General features: G+C 48.8%; 1 protein-coding gene across 5 annotated transcripts in view; it reads left to right on the top strand.

Annotated features, from left to right (window-relative positions):
• The window catches only part of VPS53 (VPS53 subunit of GARP complex), a 136,770-nt gene extending 124,431 nt beyond the window's left edge, over positions 1–12,339 (top strand). For 3 of the 5 annotated variants that reach the window (XM_007076103.3, XM_042966257.1, XM_042966258.1), the window contains 3 exons: positions 2,994–3,131; positions 4,647–4,751; positions 5,257–9,204. In XM_007076103.3, the coding sequence (XP_007076165.1) occupies positions 2,994–3,131; positions 4,647–4,751; positions 5,257–5,427 (414 nt within the window). In that variant the 3' untranslated portion in view covers positions 5,428–9,204. The other 2 variants (XR_006211092.1, XR_006211091.1) reach the window with 2 other exon arrangements.
• The last annotated feature ends 11,342 nt before the right edge of the window (positions 12,340–23,681 follow it).

Raw genomic sequence — 23,681 nt, 5'->3', positions numbered from 1 at the left:
GTGCACGTGCTTCTATGCCTTCTAGGCGTGTGCCTTGATCTTCTCTTCTTAAGGTCTTCATTACTAGTGCCAGTCACGATGTCCCCCAAGAGTTGTAAGAGGCTTCAGAAGTGAACCCTCCAAACTTTCTGCTGCTGGGTGATGACCTTTCACGGGCATGGGGTGCTGGCCAGCCTTATGCCCCAAGAGCACACCGACAAGAGCTATAGCACCCCAAAAATTTTCTCTGAGGCTCAAACAAATTTGGCTGATGGCCATCTCTTTCTCCAGTGCTTCATGCCTAAGAAGATGAACTGCTAGCTATTTTCGAAGGGGAAAGCCAGCAGATTTTCATGATAAATGGGGCCTTTCACCTGCACTTCCTATAGACAGCTGCAAAGTCTCTGTCAGACTAACTCTTGCCTTTTCTGACTTCATTGCTTTTTGTAAAACCTGAGACCAAGGTCTCCATCTGTTCAGCTGTCTGGTGAGAACAGAATTTTATTGTGACTGGCCAGGGACTGAAAATGTCATCTCTCTCAAGATATGGGAGACCCAGAGAATTATGTCAAGTTCGTTCAAAACTCTTCCTGTCACTTAAGACTATACAATTATTTATGCATATAATATATCTCTGGGAAGTAGGAAGTGTAGAAAAAGTAGGAAGTATCCTCATGTGTTTTAAAACCTAATCGTGTTTTTCCCACCGACAAATAATGCTAAGACATGGCTTTGATTTTGACAAGCCTCTGAAAATTTGCTACATGGAAGGTAAAGTTGAATCCTCACCAAGCGTCAAATAGCATTCCATAAAACAAAAACAAAACAGAGAAGGAGTGACAAAAAGAGAAAATATTAATATTCCCAGTTAACAAAAGTATAGGAACTAGTGTCGGGAACACTGGTGTAACACGTAGCTGGGTCAAATCTTAACATGCTCTAGTTTGCTTTAGTTTTTCTTATAAAGGAAATCCTACAATTACTACCGAAGCCCGCTGTGGACTCTACCCTGCCATTCCCCTCCCTCCGTGCCCAAAGGTAACCATTATTCTGATCTTGATTTTTATCATTCCCGTGTGTATTTTGGTATGTTGCGTGTGTATATATTCTCAAATGATACGTGATTTTGTTTTGCATTTTAAAACTTTATGCAAGTGGTACTAAATGTATCATTTCCCCACTTGCTATTTTTGCCTAACAATGTTTTTTGAGATTTAACCACATTGATATATGTTGTTTGAGTTCATTCATTTCAACTTCAGTATCTTGTTCCATTGCACGAATATGCCACCATTTGTTTGTTCATTCTGCTGTTGATGGACATTTAGATTGTTTCCAGTCTTTTGGTTTTACTTTTTTTTTTTTTTTAATGTTTATTTATTTTGAGAGAGAGGGCATATGTGTGTGAGCAAGCGGGGGAGAAGCAGAGAGAGAGAGAGAGAGAGAGAGAGAGAGAGAGAGAGAGAGAGAGAATCCCAAGCAGGCTCCATGCTGTCAGTGCAGAGCCCAATGAGGGGCTTAATTTCATGAACCATGAGATCATGACCTGAGCTGATATCAAGAGTCAGACGCTTACCTAACTGAGCCACCCAAGGCACGCCCAGTCTTCTGCTTTTATAGACAGCGGATGCAGGGAACATTTTTCACGGGGGCAAGAATTTCTCTCAAGGATGTAAGTGTGAGGGCTGTGTTATGGGTTATGCACATGCACGAGCAGGAAATATTACTGAATTCCCCCCAAAGTGCTTTAATTTATACTCTTACCACAAGTGTGAATTTCATTGCACTGTATCCATGCCAACACTTGATATCATCAACCTTTTTACTTGTGCCTATCTCATGATTATGAAATGGTATACAATTGTGGTTTTAATTTGCATTTACTAGATTACTAATAAGGTTAACTATCATTTCACTTGCCTTGTAGGCACTTCAGTTTCTGCTTCTGTGAGTTGCCAGTTCAAGTCTTTGCTCCACTGTTGGTGTTATTATTGCTTTGGGGTTGCTGATCTTTTTCTTGTTGATTTATAGGATTCTTTATGTGTTCTGAATGGTATTCCTTTGCCCGTACCGCACATACACTTTTCTAGTTTGTCTTTTTCCTTTGCTTATGTATCTTTGATATAGCCTCATTTTATTTTAAGCGGTAGATTTTTTTTTTAAATTTTTTTAACGTTTATTCATTTTTGAGAGACAGAGCAGGAACAGGGGAGGGGCAGAGAGAGAGAGGGAGACACAGAATCCGAAGCAGGCTCCAGGCTCTGAGCTGTTAGCACAGAGCCTGACACGGGGCTCAAACTCAGGAACCTCGAGATCATGACCTGAGCCGAAGTCAGACGCTTAACCAACTGAGCTACCCAGGTGCTCCTAATTTAGTTTTTAACTGGCAGAAATTAGACCACATTTTTTCTAGCTTTATTGAGATATAATTGGCATATAACATTGTGTGAGTACAAAGGATACACAGTGTGTTAGTTTGATACGTTAATATCTTGTAAAATGATTCCCGCCACAGCATTAACTAACACCTCCATCCTGTCACATAATTACCATTTCTTTTTTGTGGTGAGAACATTTAAGATCTACTCTCTTACCAACATTTAACTGTGTCATCTTGGTTTTTTCCTGGGTAATGGGAATTGTATGTAACAAATGTTTTTCCTTTTATATTTCTGTTGATTTTCCAAATTCTCTCCATCAAGAATGGAGAAATCAGGAAAATGCTTGCTTTTGCTTTTTGTTTTTTTGAGAGAGAGAGAGACAGAGCATGGGGTGGGGAGGGGCAGAGAGAGAGGGAGACACAGAATACGAAGCAGGCTCCAAGCTTTGAGCTGTCAGCACAGAGCCCCACGCAGGGCTCGAATTTGTGAACCACAAGATCATGACCTGAGCCAAAGTCAGACACTTAACTGACTGAGCCACCCAGGCGCTCCAGGAAAATGGTATTCATCAGCATAGGTATACTAAGTGCTGTGTCCCCATGAAGTGGCTAGTAATCTGCTTCATTCCCACAGCTGCTGCTGGACACCCATTCCTTGAAGATGGTCCTGCTTGATCTACCTTCCATTGGCTCACAGGTGGTGAGGAAAGCACCTGCCAGTTACACTAAAATTGTTGTGAAAGGCATGACCCGGGCAGAAATGATACTCAAGGTGGGTCTTGTGTCTTCCTCAGGGTTTCTATTAAAAGGGGCTGGTTATCTGGTGGTTTATTCGAAGGACTACTGGTTTTGAAAGTACAGATGAGGGCTGTCCTCATCAGCCCCAAAGGATTGTCCACATTCTTTGGCTGGACCAGATTTGGGCCTCATCAGAGATTGTTGAAAGTCAGTGGACAGTTACTCAGGGGATCAGTAATTCTTTGTGACAAATGAATTTTTCGTTGTAATGGGATTCTCTTGTAGGATTTGGCCAAGATTGGAAATTAGGTGGGGCTGTCGCTGTGAATCAGTGTCTGAGTCAAGGATCTCTTTACTTCTCAGCAGGAATTTAGCCCAGCTATCAGTTACTCACTTTCCCACATAAACCTCTTTAGCTTTCTATACCCTGCAACTTTCCAGGAACTCCAAGCAGATGTTGCAGTAACTGAATCTGATCAGCAAATAGGCTTTAACGGGGGCTTTAGGCCCCGTTTAACAAACTATTATATGTGGGGTGATGATATGGAGAATGTCTGAAGCCTTGAGCACCTGCATCTGATTTTCACCTGCACTTGTTGAGAAGAGAGGGGGGCCTGTTTGGGGGAGGGGAGAAGGCTGGAGAACAAATGGAACCATCATGAAATGTTCCTAAAAGTACAGGGCCTGCAAGCTTGTCAGGCCTGTCTCCCAAACAGAATGGCTCGAATGATGGCGGGAGTGAAGAGTAGCTATGTCCCATCAGTGGGACCAGGTGAGGTTCCTGCACAGACCTTGAGCCCAGGCCGGAGGAAACTGGAAGCGGCCTAATCGGCTTCTTCCCCCAGCTGGCTCACTCACTGGAGAGGGGAGCGTGCAGTTGGGGAGCGATCTGCAGGGAGTGTCTGAGTGAATACTGCTTGTCACCCTCTGGTCCATTCTCAGGAGTTCCTGCATTCCAAAACCAAACCGGAATGGATCTGAAGATTGTGATGCCCTCAGTTTCCTTCTGTTTGTAGATTAATTGACAGTTTAAGTGCATGTAGTTAAGTGAAGTTCAGATTTTAAGTCTTGAAAGGCAACTTTGGGATTTTTGTCCTTGAGAAAATCCATTTAGATCTATGGGTTTCGTGAGTCATTCCTCAGGGATAAAGACGCATTGGGACAGTAGGAGCAGGTATCATGAACCCCCATCTCAGAACAGGAGGCTCTCCGGCACAGCGTTTCACAAATGGTCCCGATACTTAAAAACCACGTGGGAGGACCCCACCCCAGGTCTCTGAGTTCAGATCTTCAGGGGAGGTACCTAGAAATCTACACTTAAAAAGCAATCCAGGTGATATTTATGCTTTAATAAATTTAAGAAACATTGCTGTAATTGAACGTTGAGATGAAATAGGCCGTCGGGACATTTCTGAGTTTAGGGTTGCTGCCGCTTAAGGAAATCTTGCAGAATCCATTTTGTGGTCAGCTTGCAAGTAAGGAAAAATGATCCCCTGCTTTCCAGTCATGAGTTTTCCTGCAGGCCCACTCTTGTCTCCCTCCCCTGCAGGTAGTGATGGCCCCTCACGAACCGCTGGTGGTGTTTGTTGACAACTATATCAAACTCCTTACGGACTGCAACACAGAAACCTTCCAGAAGATACTGGACATGAAGGTTAGCTCGCTGTCTTGTTTTGTCCACACTTGCACATCCTTCTCACACGCAGTGGTTCCTAACCAGGGGGTTGGATACGGGCTCCTGGGGAGCTTTCTCGGAGTGCATCCGCCTAGCCCCAGACCACAAACCAGATTCTAAGACGTCTTCTGAGGAGAAGGACCCCGGACAAAATAACTTCCTGACTCTGCTGGTACCTCCGAGCCCCATGGAGAACCAAAGGCTCAGCAGAGGCTGGGGGCGGAAGGAGTGAACTGTCCCTTCTCTCCGCCCCTTCTTTCTCTCCTTTCCTTTCACCCGTTTTTCCCGTTTTTCTTCCCTCCGCTCTTCTCTCAGGCTACTACCCACGGCAGGCAACGCCCCCGAAGGAAGTGTTCATCTTCAGCCTAGAGCAATTATGCTGTTTGCACAGCCGTGGCTAACAGCACACGAGATATTGCACTCTCCCCTAGGGACTTACTGGGGCCAGATGTCATGATTACCCTCCTTTCTCTTTCAACTTCAGGGGCTGAAGAGAAGCGAGCAGAGCAGCATGCTGGAGCTCCTGCGCCAGAGGCTCCCCACCCCGCCTTCTGGGCCAGAAGGCTCCGGCTCACTGTCACTACTGGCTCCGACACCAGAACAGGAATCCTCTCGCATCCGCAAACTAGAGAAACTGATTAAAAAGAGACTGTAGGAGCGTGCATGGGGCACTGTTTTCCCTGGCTGGTGCCCCTCAGCACCCGGCTGCCTGGAAGCCCCCCACCAATCCTGCATTCCCCCTGACTCTCAGATCATCAATCCTGAAACCTCCTGGGACATTTGGGTTGTTCATGTGTCTTCTCCATGACCTGTCTTAATTCTTGTCCTAATCCAAAAGCCAAGCAAGGGCAGGGTGATAAAAAGGCTACAGAGTTGGTCTTTGATTCTATAGCAGAGGCAGCGGTGGGTGAAAGGGCCCTGCGGTTCACTTGTGTTCGTGAGCTGCTCGTCACTGGCTTTACAGCCTCACCTCTGCTGTCACGCCTTCTGGCACGTGGCCCTATCTGCCCCACCTGGCCAGAAGCCCTGGATCTCACCCCTTCCTCCACTTGCTGCTGTGGGAGGTTACCCCTGCAGCCAGACCCTAAGATTTGTGCTCCCTGTTCTGTGGGCTTGGCTCTGGGGCCTGAGCTAATGCAGTGGCACATTACAGCTGTAGGACATTCGTCTTGCCTGATGAAGGCAGTGGAAGCAGGTGCATTCTTCCTTCTAGATCCATCTCCTGGTATGTATTGTCATGCCTAGGCCAGGTTATCTCAGTAATCTCCGGTCCCCTCTCTGTATGTGTCTCAGGAGAAAGTCCCTCTGTGTGTCTCACCCAGGAAGACTGTATGTGCTAGGCCTCAGAAGCAGGTGCTCTCTGTGCCCTGGGGCTCCTTGCCTGGGTATGGGGGTACACCCATATCTGCCTTGGAGAGAGGATTCTGCTCGGCATACTCACCGCATGCTGTAAGCAGATTATTTTCTCCATTTCTTTATTCCCACTCTAGCCCTGACTTCTAGGGGAGGCATTGCCTTCTGTGAAAAGAAACTAGGAAGTTTTCCTAGAAACCTTGTCCTAGGCTTTCTCCTCAGATGATGCTGTGGGACAGCACAGGAGGCCTGGACCCTCTAATCCCCTTCCTGGCCATGTATTTTCAAACCCACATTACTTTCCAGAATGATCTGAAACGACAGAGGTGATGTGAGGTGCCAGAATGACATACCTTCAGAACAGAATGTTGACCTTAAACACCTGCTCAGAGCCTGCGCCAGCCCAGAACACAGCCTGACCCCCGGCCTGCCCGGCCTGTCCACTGGCTCTCAGCCAGCATGGCTTTGCAGAAGAGAGCTGCCCCCTAGAGCCACTCAGTCCCCACATCATCCTGCAGCATGAGAACGGGCAGCATGTCAGGTAGCTGCCCTGACTTGCCTGGTTCAGTGGAAACCGAGCCTCAGTTAACCGGGACCACAGCCTCAGGGCAGCCGCCTTTCGTGTCTGCATTGTTCGGGAATTCTGAACAATGTGTTGGCCAGGTGGGGAGAGAGCGCTGAGGAGGAAGGAGGAGCTCTTTACAGAAAATGCACATAACAGGCCCTCAGGATAAAATTGGGATATCAAATAGCGCTCAAAAATGAGTTTTCAGGGTAGAGGAAGTTTCCTGAAAATCCATAAAACTTGTGACAGCCATAAAGGAGGAAACTTTAAGGTTTGAAAACCAGACCAGGAACTGATTATTTTTCCCTTTCTTGTTTTCCAATGCAACCAGTCTGTGCGGCGCCCCTTCCCCTCCATCAGCCTTGTCCCAGACTCAGCCCATTGGCCGCAGCTTTGATCCCAGGCCTCACTTCTTCACCGGCTTCCAGTCTCTTCTTGCTAGTCAGTATGACTCGTATGTGCTGAGCGTCTCAAACTGGACAACACCGAGAAGAAAGTAAGAGGTGTGACCTTTGGCTGAGCTCTCTTAGGGAAAGATTGCTAAATGAGAAAAGTGCAGAAAGACCGGGGAGGGGACGGGGCGAGCGCAGGCCGCACACTGCCCGGACTTCACTTTGCCGGGACAGCCGTCCTGCTGCCCCGGTGACGCCCCACAGCGCGCACTGAGGGAGGTTAACATTCTCTTCCTGCCCTTGAAAGAAGGGCTGATGGGCCCATCTCCAAACAGCACAGGCACTTCAGCCATCTGTCATCAACCTGGGGAGCCGGGAGAGCCAGTGGACTCTTGCACCTGGTTCTTGTCACTCTCGGTGTTTATAGACCCGCACTTCTCTCTCTGGTTCATTCTGAGAAGTTGTTTTCTGTACGGCTCCGTAACGCATTGAGATGTCAAGCCGCTGTTTCCCCCCCGTTGGTGGTCACAGCCAGGGAAGTTGCTTTCTTGATTTATTACATTGTCAGTAATCTCCAAGGAGCCCACAGATGTCAGTAGGAGTTATGCTAAATGTCTCGTTGATAGAGTCTGAATTCCGCGTATGCATCTTCTAAAGACTGCATGTTTCTCAAGTGGGGGTATGCATCAGAATCACCTGGGGCCCATTTTACAAATACAGTTGCCTGGAGATTCTGAATCAAGAAGTCTGGAGTGGGGTCTGGGCATGTGGGTGATTGGAACATTTACCCCCCTTGTTAGAAACTATTGCAATAGAGCAACATTTGCTTTATCAAAGTGTTCCCGTAGCACGTTTTCGTGAAGATTTATTTTTCCCAACTCTCTAAGCAAGTGTAATTACTGTATCGTTGAGCTGGTACCAACATGGGAAAGACTCTTTGCTAACATCCAGGGGCTTTAATTTGAAGCTTGTGTTGATGACAGGGACCATGCCAGAATTGTGCTGTCCCCATACAGACTAAGATTCTTGCCGTTTTGACAACCTGGCCCCAAAGAGAAATTTGATATATGATTGTCACTTCAAAATAACATACATAAAGGAGATAAAAACAGTAACAAAGAACTCTGTTATTAAGCTAAATTAGATATTGTGCCCATTCCTCCCCCCCACTTTCTCTAACTCCTAAAAAAAAAAAAGCAAAAAAAAAAAACAAAAAAACTTGAAGCTACTTTATGTGGTTAAAATACATATTGGTAATTTATAATTGATGAAGATCTACTTTTATGGACAGACTTCCTGATAGCTGGCTTAGGGGTGGCCAGGCCGGAGAAACTTCTGTCTGAATCATAACCATGTGATAGGAACCACAATGGGTGGACAGAGTGTTTGGACCTCCAAGTTCGGTTCTGGAAGTGAAACTGTCGCCACTCCTCCCTCTCTTAGAGACCCAAGAACTAGTACCTAGGACTTTCCCCCCAGAAAAAGGTGCCTCCTTTCTCAAGCCGAGGATGGCTCTTGGGTGCAGATCAAACGAGAGTGAGAGCAGACTGCGAGGGAGCAGGGTGACAGTTAGGACCGGACAGGGCGAGCAAGCACGTCTGCGGCTGCTGCCTGATGTGGGGGTGCTCCACCAGCCCATCCTGAATTGCTGTTGGACAAGGAAACCTAGCTCCCTGTTTACGGAATGCTAGGGGAAATGCCAAAAGGTCACAGCTGGAAATGTAATTCCTCTCCCTAGGAGGAGAAATCTCCAGAATAACTAGCTGGCTGACAGTGAGAGCAAGTGTTTCACACTTCTCTACTCCAAGTCAGATTTCTAAAAATAAAATCATTAGAACTGCATCGGGCCATTTAAACAATAGCCTTGGAAACACGGACACATGAAAAGTTGGCATCCGTTTTATATCGTAAATCTCAATTTCCAGTCTGATCCTAGTATTTATCAAAATAGATAGCCTCCCAGACCCTCAAAGTTCTATACTTGTGGGAGATATCAATTTCCTTAAAATAAAGGGACTGCTTTTTTGTGTAAATATCTTTCATTTCCCCCATCTGGAAGTGATTTCGTGGTGCATATTGGAGCATAAAGTACTACAGTTAATTAAAGCATTACTGGATGTCATTTGCTAGGGTGTATTTCCTTACTGATGACAGAAAACAGAACGGACAATAGGAAAGAATCAGGAAGCCTGTGAACCTCGGGCCCTCCGCAGCGTCTCCCCTTCTCCCCGGTGAAGATGTGCCCCTTCCCTGACGGCCGAAGGAAGCAGTGCCTGAAAACAGACTCGTTCATCAGCACGGTCCTGGCACGTCCAGTCTGCTGGACACCTCTAAATACGCGTAGAGTGTGTTGCGTCCGATCTGGAACCCTTCTTGTGCTCTGAATTTCTGTCCTGTTGACTTTCCCTTCTCCACCTTACTGTTCCGGTCACAGCCTGCTTTTCCATGTGACTGCAGATGAGTTCTGTCCTGTACACAGTAAGTTAATCCTGTTTCCGTAATAAGTGGGTGGGCATTTTGCAGTGAACTTTTTGGGAAGTCTGGCGTTTCCTTCAGCGGTGGAAAATCTGTTGCAGCACTTCCATTAGGCTGGCTTCAAGAGCCTTACCTAGTTTCCGTTCTTTATTTCCACCCCCTCCCCACTAAACTGGGGTACCCAGAGATCAATCTGATGAGAAAAGAGACTTTTCCTTAGAACCCTCCAGAAGAGCAGTGCGAGGTGGCTCGCCTGCCCCGTTCTCGTCCTTGTCACCAATATAACCAGCCACTGGAGAGCAGCAGGGTAGGAAGAATGTGTCCATCTGAAACAAAAGCAGCCTGAGACTGGAAATTTCTACAGAAGGACCTGGTCTCCAGGTCTGGTTACGGCACTTTGACTTGATGTTGGACGAGTCCTTAGTCCTCCGAACCTTAGTTTTCAGGATCTGTAAAAGGGGATTATAATTAATAGGACTGTGTAGGTCACAGGAGACCAGGTTGCGTGCTCTTCAGCCATCAGGCAGCGTGAAAAACGAAGTAAATGTCCATTATCGCTTGCCAGGCCCGAACCACCAGTGCCCGGCCTGGCTGGATGGTGGGTGGCCATAGGGCTTGTTCTGTCCCTGGACTGACTTGAACAAAATGGCCAGGTGACAACATAACCATGCTGCTGTGTGCAGGCTGCCTCGGGGGTGAGCAGCGGAATAGCTAGTCTTTGCCTTTTAAAAAAAAAAATTGTAATGTCTATTTATTTTTGAGAGACAGAGAGAGACAGAGCGTGAGCAGGGGAGGGGCAGAGAGAGAAGGAGACACAGAATTCAAAACGGGCTCCTAGGCTCCGCATTGTTAGTGCAGAGTGAGCCCGAAGCGGGGCTCAAACTCACGAACCGCGAGATCGTGACCTGAGCCAAAGTCAGACGCTCGACCGACTGAGCCACCCAGGTGCCCCAAGTCTTTGCCTTTTCAGGTCATGCTTGTGATATCCAACTTATTCAAGCGTTTTAAGACTCTCCGAACCCTCTATTCCCCTTGTCCTAACAGCTGCTATTTCCACAGTATTTAGGGATAACCCTACAGACAGAAAAGAGCTTCCTTCCTCCTGGTGGTGTTGGCTGGGCTGCCTGTTGTGGAAAATGTGGCACGTTTCCTCTGAAGGCAAATTAGAAAGGTTGCCAAAGGCTCCCTTCCAAACAAATTCTTTAAATACGGTGTCTGGTGTCCATAGACCAGACTTCAACTGGCCATTCATGGCAGGGACAGAATTCCTGCCTGCCCTCCTTTTTTTTTTTTCCCTTTCCTACAATACCCAAAAAACTACGTAAGAATATCTTGGGACAGGCAGAGGTTCACCAGCTATTTGCATTACTTTACAGTTGCCTTTCAAAGAAGTTTAGACCTTTCCCAAGGCCAGCTGAATCCCTATAATCTGGGTTTTCAATCCGCTTTGGGGATATTGATACAGAGAATGCTAAGTGATAGAGGGATATTAAAGTTAAACAGGGTTCAGCGCTTTGTCCCCTAGGGATGTTTATCACTTAATCTCAGGGCTCTGGTAGCTTCTGCTCAGTAAGCAAATGGAATTTGTACAATTGCCGTGCCTCCTCCCATTTGGGGTCATTTTTCAAAAGTGAGAAATTAAGAACAGCTTCTCCACAAACCTTCCTTTGCTTCTGAGGCCAAGGAAATTATTTGCAAAGCGGGCAGCCACTTTCAGGAGAGCCAGGTGAAGTGATGGAGAGAAACTCTATCTTCTTGTGCATGTTTGCTCTGTGCTGATGGAAAAGAAAGGCGGTTCTCGGGGAGAAGGGAAGCAGACCAGCTGCTGGAGAGACCGCGTGGCCCAGAATTATTCCCAAACTAAAGCACTGTGGCTGGGCTGCCTGGAGCAGACCCTGAAGAGCATTAGCAGGCAGACGGAAAAATAGCCAATGTTGTAGAAAGAAAAACGTGAATTCACACACAGAGACACCCCACGACCTCGTGCCCATGCCTGTTGCCTCCCTGGCACGGCTCTTAAAGTATTCATGCCGTTGGCACTACAGGTGGCTGGCTGTGCTGTCACAGGAGGGCGCCCACTGTAGGTGAGGTCCCAGCTGGGTTCGTCCGGGCCCTTGGCTACCCATACTGTCGGGCAGGCAGATCATCTCTTTGATCGTGAGGGGGACCAAGGGGTCTGCACTCTTCCGTGCTCTCTGTATCTGGACGGGAACCAGCTGCTGAGTATTTACTGCATCCTGAATACGGGGTGCTACCTCATGGGATCAAAATCGCCGCTAAGCAGGTGTGGCCAGCTCCATTGTGTCGACGTGGACCTGGAGGCCTGGAAGGCAGATGCCACTGCCACGGCCAGCAGGTGGTGGTGCCAGGGTCTGACTCCTGTCTCGGTCCACCCATGCTCTTTGTGCCACACCTGTGGCTTTCAAATTCACGAGACACCATTTTACGTGGGACTCTCGCTCTACAGAACAAGTATTTTATTAATACGTGTTACAAGTTCAAGTAACTTTGAAAGCAAATCAGAGAGAGAGCATTGAAACCACTGCAGTAAATAGAAAGCATTTTAAAAATATCTCAGGTGATGGATGACACTTTATCAATCCCGGCATCCAACTTATTTCTGTGCTTGGCTTTGGTTGCACAGAATACAGAAAGCTTGATTAATCCAGCTTAGAATTTGCAGCTAACACAGTTCTGTTTTAACAGCCCTCCTTGCGTGCCTGGGTGGCGCAGTCGGTTAAGCGTCCGACTTCAGCCAGGTCACGATCTCGCGGTCCGTGAGTTCGAGCCCCGCGTCAGGCTCTGGGCTGATGGCTCAGAGCCTGGAGCCTGTTTCCGATTCTGTGTCTCCCTCTCTCTCTGCCCCTCCCCCGTTCATGCTCTGTCTCTCTCTGTCCCAAAAATAAATAAAAAACGTTGAAAAAAAAAAAATTTTAACAGCCCTCCTTGCAATCCCAGACACTCTTCAGTTACACAGATGTGACAAGGACTCTTGATCCTGAGGTCTACGGGTACGTGAGCAGCCCTAACGGCACAGGTTAACACACAAAGGGTCTGTATCATCGTACGTTTGCACCCGAGACACATTTGAGGATGCATGTTGTACTGTTACAGTCTTGAATATTTAGGTATTTTTTAATATGTTTATTTATTTATTTTTGAGAGCGAGAGAGAGAGCAGGTGAGCAGAGGAGAGGCAGAGAGAGAGAGGCAGAGAGGGAGAATCCCAAGCAGGCTCCGCACTGTCAGCTCAGAGCCCGACGCAGGGCTCGATCTCACAAACCATGAGCCGAAATCAAGAGTCAAGACACTTAATTTGACTGAGCCACCCAGGTGCCCCAAATGTTTAGTTTTTAGAATAGGTTTTAAATATGCACTCTTAGGGGGGGCGCCTGGGTGGCTCAGTCAGTTGAGCGTCTGACTTCGGCTCAGGTCATGATCTCACAGCTCTGAGTTCAAGCCCCACATTGGGCTCTGTGCTGACAGCTCAGAGCCTGGAGCCTGCCTCGGATTCTGTGTCTCCCTCTCTCTCTGCCCCTAACCTACTCACATTCTGTCTCTGTCTCTCTCAAAAATAAACAAACATTAAAAAAACAATTTTTTTTTAAAATGCACTCTTAGGCAGAAGTTAATATTGAACCTTTGTGGAGCTCCTTTGCCCACCAGAACATCTCTGAAGAACTCCAGATTCGCCCAGAAGTCAGTTTGGAAGCTGCTACCCTCATTAATAGCTGCCACGCATGACTTTTCTGACCTCAGGGTGGAGTGGGGTGGGCTGGGGGGCAGCGTCACCTTTGTACAGGAGAGAGCACCGTTTCATTTGAAATTCACTACCCAGTCAGCAACACACCTGACCCATCACCCAAATCCCATGTGGACAACCCTGGAGGCCACCTCCTGGGGTTGGCCCTGCCACCTTTAGGAAGAACATCAGGGGCCCCTGGGTGGCTCAGTCCAATGGGCGTCCGACTTCGGCTCAGGTCATGATCTCAGTTCGTGAGTTCGAGCCCCACATCGGGCTCTGTGCTGACAGCTCAGAGCCTGGAGCCTGCTTTGGATTCTGTGTCTCCCTCTCTCTCTGCCCTTCCCCGGCTCACACTCTATCTCTCTCTCCTTCAAAAATAAACAAAGGGAGGGAGGGAGCGGGGGAGGAAGGAAGAAGGACATCAGAAGGCAAGGAAACCCCCGTGCAAGGCAGCTGTGCTCTAAGAACAAAACCGTGCCAACTGGAAGGGACGGCGGAGGCTTGGGCACCATTTGAGGGGAAGCCTGGCCTTCTTTCAAATCTCCCACGAGCCCCACAGGTTACACCTGTGTATTGGTGCTTCCCCAACCCCCTGGGACTTGAAACCTAGAAATGGTAACATTTGTGCTTCTGTCACCTCACGCTTGGGCAAATGGGGTGCTAAGGCCAGAGGTGATGGGCGCAGGGACTGTGGCTGCTTCAGGGTGCCCCCACACACAGCCCCATTGCTGAGGGGATCGGTGTGGTCATTTGCTGCGCATTAGTTGTAGCGGTGGCTTGGCTCTGGGGTCGGGAAGCTCCAAATCGGAGCATCAGCATGTTTACTTGTTTTGGGAACGTCGGTCAAATTCTCTTTTGCAGATGGGAAATTGAGGCTCTGAGCGTTTCAAACACTTGCTTTCTCCCCATTATGATCCCACCACCCTCCCAGCCCCCATGCTCCTGCTGTTGTTTTTGTTATCATTTCAGATGAGAGGGACAGCCTCTGCCTGCATCCCCCACACGCGTTTCCTCTTATAAGGTATCCAGTCAGCTACTTTCCAGAAATGTTTCTTGGAGGTCGCTGATGATCTTGCTAAACTTCCATTCTCTGTGCACTCTCCATTTATTTGATGAGTCCTCCCCACCCCTCCCCGGGAATTCTCCCGAAACCCCCGTGATGCCTTGCTTTCTTGTTCCAGTCCCTCTTGGTCTCCTTCACTGGCTCTTCTTGACCTGCGTGAGCCTTGACTGTGGTCAGGCCCCAAGGTCTTCACTCCAGATTCCTTCAGGCAATGTATTCATCACAGGTGCAAACACCTGCTGTGCCTTCGAGGTTTCTCAGATTTTTAGCTGGTGTCCTTCCCCTCAGCCTACCTTCACGTCCCATCATTAGCTCCTGTGTAACCCCCAGGTAGGCTCAGCCGCCTTCCTGGAACCCCCCATGTCTCTGTGGCACCACCTCCCTTCCCTGGCTCCTGCATCACCAAGCCTTAGACTCAGTCGCACTTGACAACTCTCACTGTCAACCAATACGGTTACTTGATCCTTGATCTCTGAATTATTAATCAAGAGAAAATGCAACTTGCCCCAGCAAGTCAAGACTGTGGGCCCCCGGAAGGCCTGGGAGGTGGGGTTTCAGCATGGGGAAGCCCCTCTCCGTGGTCTCCCGACTGGGCCCAGGGACTTCCTCTTCGTTCCGAGGCTTTCTCAGAAGGAGCTGGTGTGAACCTCACTCCAGCCAGTCTCCTGTCTCCTAACTGGCAACACTGATGGTTCTGAGTGTTTCCTGGGCTGCTGCTTCCATTTTCTTTACCTTATAAAATGTTGCAACAGTAATACTCCTCTTTAAAGCATCATATCGGTATTGCTGTTAATAAGTTAAAACAGTGTGGCAAGATACAGGGGAGGCAGGGTTGGGTGGCTCAATCAGTTGAGCATCCAACTTCGGCTCCAGTCATGATCTCACGGTCCATGAGTTCGAGGCCCGCGTCGGGCTCTGTGCTGACGGCTCAGAGCCTGGCGCCTGTTTCAGATTCTGTGTCTCCCTCTCTCTCTCTGCCTCTCCCCTGCTTGCTCTCTGTCTCTCTCAAAAATAAACATAAAAAAATTAAAAACAACAACAATGTGGCAAGATACCAAAAGTCCTGCTCTTCTTCTAGACTTTGTCTCTATACTGTGGGGGGTGGGGGGAAGAGGGGCTTTTGCCAAAAAAAAAAAAAAAAAAAGTCAATAGTAAGCAGCTTAACAACAGAATTTAAGACATCTTGTTCTTCAGCATATAGAGATCTATTGATTTAAGTGACTGCCTGGTATTTTATAGTTCAGATATATCACTGTTGATTTAGCTAGTCTCCCATCAATCTATAAACAGGTGGTTTGTATTCTTTGGCTGTTAGAAACACCTCATCAGTGAGGCTCTGTGTAAGTATCTTTGCTTACTTGTTCTCGTCTTTTTGTAGGATACTCTTCTAAAATTGTCCTGTTCCCCTTTAAAGGATGTGCACCTTTAGAAGGTTGCTAGCTCTTTACCAAAACATCCTCCACAGAGATGGTTTTGTTGCACACTGTCCTCGATGGTGTGTGTGCCCACTTCTCCACATCACTTGCCCTGGATATTTTTTCCTGCTCCTTGATCTAGAGGATGTGGTTGCAGCTGTGCCCAAGGAGACCCAGGAAGCAGAAGTTCCCCTTTGGGTTTTGTTGCATAAAACCAAATGTGACCCAACTGGTGCCGTATCATGTTGCAAGAAAGCTTTCTTATTAAGCGAATGACCTGTGGCTTCCTTCACGGTCAGGGCTGCTGGAGGATGTGCTTTGTTGGGTCCCTCATGACAGCAATGATTATCCTCTGTGCATGAGAGAGGTGATAGTTTGATGTTAAATTGGGCATCCTTCCTATTCCTCTGTACCTCTCCACTTTCCCCACCACTCCGGGAGCAGGCAGGGTGTCCTGTGTGCATTGTCCTCAGGTGCGAATGGGGGAAAGGATAGAGATGGAATAGCTTAAATTCCTAGTTTTAGACCTATATAGACTTTCGTGATTTTGTAGTAGAGAGGAAAGTCTTGAGTGGTCTTTGAAGCCATGGTTGGCAACGCAAGAGTGTTGGGATAGCATTTTGTTTTGTTTTTGTTTCTTATTCTCTTTTGTAAAGTATTTTTAAAAGTTTATTTATTTATTTTAAGAGAGAGAATGCAAGTCAGGGAGGGACAGAGAGAGAGAGAATGAGAGAATCCCAAGTAGGCTCCACATTGTCAGTGTAGAGCCCGATGCAGAGCTCGAACCCACAAATGTGAGATAATGACCTAAGCCGGAGTCAGACACTTAACCGACTGAGCCACCCAGGTGCCCCTTGTTTCTTATTCTGAACACGTACCTTTAATTTTTTTTTAATTAATCTCTGTGCCCAATGTGGGGCTCAAACTTGCCACCATGAGATCAAAAGTCACATGCTCTACCAACTGAGCCAGCCAGGTAGGTGCCCCTACCATTAAATTTTAAGAGCCAGGGCACCTGGGTGGCTTAGCTGGTTAAGCATCTGACTCTTGATTTTGACTTAGGTCAAGATCTCACAGTTCGTGGGACCAAGCCCTGGGTCAGGCTCTGTGCTGACAGCTTGGAGCCTGCCTGGCATTTTCTCTCTCTTCCTCTCTCTCTGCCCCTCCCCTGCTCACACTCACCCTCTTCTCTCTCTCTCTCTTTCTCTAAATAAATAAACATTAAAAAATAAATTTTAAGAGCCAAAATTCTGGAGAACTTTGCTTACAATCCACGCTATCATCACAGGACAGTGGATTTTGACATAAGTATCTTTTTCCATTTTAAAGGAGGATTTTGACGGCCAGGAAAGGAAAAACTAGAGGGAATATGACTAGGCAGAGAGGCTGAAGGTCACTGAAAAGAAGTCCAGAACCTCACCACTCTGGGCTGAGCCCTCTGGGGGTGGAAAAGACCCCCCATAAGTTTGAGGGAACTCCTGATCCAGAAGCCATTACCCGGCTGCCAGTGATCAACCTAGGAGACCACAGACCCCATAGAGAAGCCCTGCATTCAACAAGGCACCCGAAGGAAGAAAAACTGTGTGTGAGGGTATTATGTAGACAGACAGGCCTGACAGAGGTGCACCTCACAGAGTCCCTCACACTCCCATCATGGGGAGGTGACGGCTCCCAAGCCCCCTGAGTTCCCAGAAGTAGTGAAAGGGCCAGCTCATTGGAAGATACCTTAGGCTAGGGCAACTGTGATGCGGAACAGGTGGCCTATGGATATTGAAAGCAGAAGGTAGCATTCCAGGGCCCAGGAAAACAAGCTATACTTTAGTGGAGGCCAGAGAGAGAGGAAGATGACCGTGGACCAGGCACTCATCCCAGCCACCCCATCCTTGCTGCCATGATGTTCTATAAACCCCTCCAGATGCCACCCAGGCAAAAGAGAAAGACAAGAATATTAATTACCCAAAGCCACTAGTCATTTCCAGAAGAGAAGAAACTACACTGAGTTAGCAAGACAGTTTTCCATTGAGAGAAAATGGCATAGGAGCTAAACTGAGTCCAGTTAAAAAAATTAAAAGAGTATTAACCTTTCGTCTGCCAGTGTATATAGTCACAAAACAATCCTCATTACAAGTGAAGAAGAAAACTAACAGCTTGTGGCCGCGTACTTGACATGGCATTTCCAGCCGAGAGCATGTCTAGACTAAGCCAGCCACCCTAACCTTTGCTTCCCTCGATCACCTTTGCAGGATGCATGTCCGGGAGTGGAACTAATTGACTCCAGTAGGGATTGAACTTGGAGCCCTGGCCAGGTCTGCAGCGCTCAGTGCTCTCTACCCAGTGAAGTTAAGGCAGAAGAGAAAGATGACCGCCAAAGCTCTGCGACGAGGTCTCAAGATCTAGTCCCAGACTGTTAGGCAAACTCAAGGAAACGTGACTGGATTCCAACATGCCCTTTATCCCCAGTTTAGGCAGTTTATCCTGGGTGTGGCCACCAGAAAGGTCCCCAGGTTGACCATGAAGCAGGTAGCATTTGGTAGAGAGGATGCGTTAGGGTCTACTTCTCGGTAATCAACAAAGACCATCAGAGCTCCCAGCCTTCACCTGTTGTTCCTTCTGCCTTCTCCCCGCCCCTTCCTTGCCCGCCTGTTTCATACTTGGTGTGCTAAGATCAGCACACATGCTACTTCCTCCGGAAATCTTTGCCCAAGCTTCGCCTCCCTTCCTCCCCAGGCCGGGTGGAGCCCCCTCTGTGCTCCCACACCCTGCCTCTCACAGACTAAGCCCTTGGTAGTTGCTGGTTGAATGAATGGGTCTTGTGGGAGAGCAGGCTTACTCAAATGAATCCCAAGCGGATTTTGGTAAGAGCTACCAGCCTTGGGAGTAGAAGTGAAATGCATTCTGGTGGAACAAGGCCAGGAGATTGCTGGTAAATAGTATTTCAGTGAGGGGCCCAGAACCCAGATTTTTTTTTTTTAATGTTTTATTTTTGAGACAGAGACAGAGCATGAGCAGGGGAGGGGCAGAGAGAGAGGGAGACAGAATCCGAAGCAGGCTCCAGGCTCTGAGCTGTCAGCACAGAGCCCGACGTGGGGCTCGAACCCACAAACCGTGAGATCATGACCTGAGCTGAAGTCAGACGCCCAACCGACTGAGCCACCCAGGCACCCCTGAACCCAGATTTTTTACTGTCCGTGTGAGATGGAAGGCCCGGCCGAGCTTGTGTTAACTGCTCTTTTGACTACAAGCGTATAGAAGGACAGGCAGGCATTGTGTCCTATGCAGAAGGCCTGTCTTGGGATGTGGAAGGTGATGGCGTCTGGCATTCTAGAAACTCCTGCTTCCAATACCACCCACTAACACCAGAAGGCCCTTTCTCTGATACTTTACCTGGCGGCTCTGGCCTGAAAAGCCTGCCAGGCAGACAGACAGCCTTGATGTAAAGGAAGGTAGCTGATCTCCCTGGGATATCAGAGTCCAATTTTCAGTCTTCAAAAACAAGACGTTGAGATGGGATTTGGGTGATATTTGATGGTTGTCTGGTGGAGCAGAGGTCCCCAGCTGAGGCTAGAGTTGAGTATCTTCATCATCCCCAGGTCCAGCAACCTCTTTCCGTGCAGGACCCCGGAGCCTCTAAGAGAAGGGGCCAGAAGGACAGGCCTGACTCAGGGGAGAGGGATTTGGAATTCAAAGGGGGGTTTTGGTTTTGTTTGTTTGTATTACTATTTGCCTCTTGGCCTAGCCCTTCAGGGTTCAAGTTTGAGTCCTAGGGCAGGAAGCAGGCATAAAGGAAGCCACACTGCTCCAGGACCGCACTACAAATATAGCCTCCCCCCACCGCCTGTGTTGGCAGCAGCAGCAGCCCTCAGGGCTCCGGGTAGCGCCTGGTAAGGGGCAGTGGCATGGCTGATGGTGGTCTTGGCAAGGGCAGCCTGCTGGGGGGCCGTGGTGGGACACTGTCACATGACTTAGCAGAACCAGAAGCAGGGGCGGTAGGGGCAGGAAAAGGGAAATTAATAGCAGGCATCCCATGTGTATGACCAGATTTATTTATGAGCACATGAGAGACACCTTCAGAAGTTTCCAGAAATGCTTGTCCGTGCTTGGGGTCATCCTGCAAAAGTGCAAGGTCAAATTCCAGTTACCCCCCAGCGATACTGCCTGGGAAAACAGGAGACAACACTTTCTTCACGACCTCTCTTCCCTCATCAAGTCCTTCCCCCACCCCTGGCTAATTTTCAGTAAAGACTCAAAACTGAAAAACACTTCTTCAAAGGCACGTAAATGTCTTCAGCAAGTATCAAGAGATTCCAGTTGTACATAGCTGCAAACCACAGCCGCCTCCTGCCTGCGTGTATCCTGCTTTGAATTTGGGGGAGGAGAGGAAAGCACTTAGGGGCCCTGGCTCCCAGGAAGGACACCATGGGTCAGACCATCACTGTGGAGCCAACTGGCCGCCTCCACGGGCTCCCACTCACCATCTCTTCCCACACAGCCCGGGCAGGCCGGCGTCCCCGGGTGGTCCTGAAACACCATGGCGTCTCGAGGCTGCCTTTGGAGCGTGGCAGCGCGGACCGGCCATCTGTTGCCCAGGGACAGCGACAGCACACCCTTCTATCATGCCTTTCAGCCAAGGAGCCAAGGGGCTTAACTTCAATTGCTCAACTAAGGGCTCTTTTTCTGGGCTGCAAGTCCTGTCCAGTGTGAATACACAGAACGGAGCCAAGAGTGCAAGTGTATTGACGCAGGTCCAAGGAGGCCATGGGCCCCAGCTCTCTGCAAAATCCCATCTGGGTTTTATTTTGCAGAGGCCACGGCCCTTTTCTGTGTAACTAGGGAGCATTTGGGAGCACAGCTCTCAGCTTACAAATCAGGAGCCCTCAAGGACGGAGTCGTATTTGGGGTCACCGGGCTCTCCCCCCAGGGGACACCAGCCTGACTCCATCCCAAGCTGCATGCAGTTTCTAGGTTAGTGTCGCCAGCTGTGCTGGACCAGGTGTCTTCCCACCTGACCAGGTGGTCTCCCAGTTGAAAGGTCACAAAAGGAGCTGAGCTAGGGGGGTGGGGTGGGGGGGGTGCCTGGGTGGCTCAGGCGGTTAAGCATCCAACTTCAGCTCAGGTCATGATCTCACAGTCCGTTAGTTTGAGCCCATGTCCGGCTCTGTGCTGACAGCTCAGAGCCTGGATTCTGCTTCAGATTCTGTGTGTGTGTCTCTCTCTGCCCCTCTCCTGCTCAAGCTCTGTCTCTGTCTCTGTCTCTCTCTCTCTCTCAAGAATAAACATTTAAAAAAACATGAAAAAAAAAAAAAAAAAAAAACAAGAAGAGGAACTGACCTGTTCCCTCAGGCCCACTTCAACCTGAAATTGCTAAGCCAGAACTTGGGTGTCCCTTGGCTCTATGGGGCTCACACCACCTTTGTGAGTGTCAGGGCTCACCTGACCAATCCTCACCAATGCCTGTGCACACACTCCTGTGAGTATATCTTTTTATTCAGTTCCTTTTTTTTTTTATTGAATATGGCAGGTCCCTTTCAATGTTCTTTGAAAACTCTAATCTTAATCCCAAAATACTTATGGAAATAAAGTTTAATTTAAAAAAAAAAAAAGCATTTTGGTTGATACAGATGCATGTGAAGGAAAGGGAGGGACCTGATTCAACACGAAGGCAAATCCACTGCTCTGTGAATTCCAGAACTCCAGGGCCCAATGCGCTGGGACTGCAAGGTGGCACGGGGCACGGGGCACAGGCCAGCATGCTGGAGCCGTCGCTGTTTTTAATCCTCTGGCTGGCTGGGTTTACTGAAGACAGGCTGTTCCAAAACAATAAACAGCCGCAGTTGTGGGGGTCCTGCCCTGTTCTTGTCTGATTCAACTCTATTCAGCCACCAGCTTAATTTAGTGCAGAAAAAGGGAAAATGCACGACTGGCATCATTGTTAGGCATCTTTTTTTCCTCAGACCCTGCTGAGAAAGGCCCCAGGCCAGAAGCCAAGTCCTCTGAGGACACCGGTCTCTGTGAACCAGGCAGGGGGACAGTGGCCCTGGCACGCTCTGAAAAGACAGCTTTGAGAAGAGTCCACTCTTAAGCAGGCTCCATGGTCTTGTTTTGTTTCGTGTAGCTGCCCCCTGATTTCTAGGTGTGCCCCAGCTATGCCTCAGAAGAAGGCCTCAAAGCTGGACCAGGAGGGGGCAAAGGTGGAATCCATCATCCCTCCCAAGGTTTGGTTAGGGATTTTTTAAAGAAACATCCCGTGGAAAGCAATCTGGAATAAGAATGTAGGACAATGATGAGCCCAGGGAAGTGGGGATCTTCCAAAGGACCACAGTACATTTACAGCATGAACTCATTGCTCAGGGCTGAGGAAATACAACTGATTTCCAGTCTGAGCTACATGGCTCCCTTTGAGTTACAAAGGAAGCCCCCCTGCTCTCCCACCCAGAAGGACACGTGGTCAGGTTGAAGTTGGATAATTTCTGTTGTAAGAAAACCTCTGCTCATCTCCATCAGGAATGCCATGAGTCGATGGAGATGCCTGTGCAGGCAGGATGTTCCCCACCCTCTCCTTGGTCCCCATGTGGCTTCCAGTCAGCTCGGACTTACCTTGAAGCTCTTCAAGGACAGTCTAGCAAGAGTGTACAAACCTTGGGTCCTTCCTCTTTGTCTTTTGATTGGCTGGGAGCCAATGGAGGGTCAGAGTTTGGTGCAGCTTATTGGGAGAGGGTGCACCTGTTTCACGGGAGTCTGTCTGGGACCCTGGTCTCCAACTCTACTCCGCCATCAGTGTCCAGACCCGGAGCTGGATACCTCTTCAAGCCCCTCCAGTTTCTTGTGTGTGTCGATGCTGGGTTTCTCTGTGGGGAAGGAGGCCGTGGTGGGCCATCAGCTTATGCTTCGGGAACTCCTTGGTAGTTGTCCTGGGTGAGGGCCAAGGATATCCTCTGGATTCAGAAAGCCCTGACTGAGCTCTACTTGAAGAGTTCCTGATATCCACTGTAGATTTGAGGAGCTGTTCTTGGGAATCAGACAAAACTTTGGCAGGATTGAGGTCAGTGTGTGGATGCTTCTCGGGTCCACTTTGATGGCCAAGAGGACTATGTGAAATCCTGGGCCAGCTGCTTGATGACCCTGGAGCCAGGGAGGAAGGGGTGCCTCAAAGGCATCACTCTGATCTGCCTGGCTCCCACAAAGCCAGGAGGTTCGGATCCCCTGGCTCACTTTGGCAACTTTGATGTCTCTGTGGATCTTCTGTCAGAATGTGGATAATCTAAATGCTTCAGAATTTCCCTCAGAGGGTGGCAGTGCTGGGCTCCAGGGTTTTAGCAGGTGCAGGTGGAGACCCTTCCCAAGCTCCCCACAACAGACCGCACTTCGATGGAGAGAGCTGGGGCACTGGCCTAACATGCCAACGTTCCACAGTCTCACACTCCACCTCTTCCTGGCCGATGACCTTGAAGGCCATCGCCTCCTTGGAGCAACTGCCATCTTCCTGGACACCTTTCCTAACCTGACCAGGATTAGGGAAGAGTTCTTAGGACCTACCTGGGAATGCTGGGGGGTGAGTTCCCTCCAGGGCGCTGAGTCCTCCTACTGCCAACACCCCATGCTTGCCACAACCCCAAGAGGCACTGCCAACCCTTTTGGGATGCCCCACTTGAGGCAGGGCAGTCTGGGGTGTGCACATGGTGGGATCAACATAGCCACATACTTGGCCCATCTCACAAGGCCCATTGCTAACAGTCCATCGTTGAACTAACACTGTGCTCCGTTGACTTTGTAATCTATTCCCACGGGCCCTAAATGAAAGAATGACCTCCCAGTACAGAGGTACCTGCCAGGTTTCTTTTCCAGTGACGAAACCTTGGGGACCATCCAAGACAAGGTGCCTTGTACCAGCTATGTGACTTGGAC

The sequence above is a fragment of the Panthera tigris genome, chromosome E1 (genome assembly GCF_018350195.1).
Source record: "Panthera tigris isolate Pti1 chromosome E1, P.tigris_Pti1_mat1.1, whole genome shotgun sequence".
NCBI classification, from domain to species: Eukaryota; Metazoa; Chordata; class Mammalia; order Carnivora; family Felidae; genus Panthera; species Panthera tigris.
This window is presented reverse-complemented; position numbering and strand designations above follow the sequence as displayed.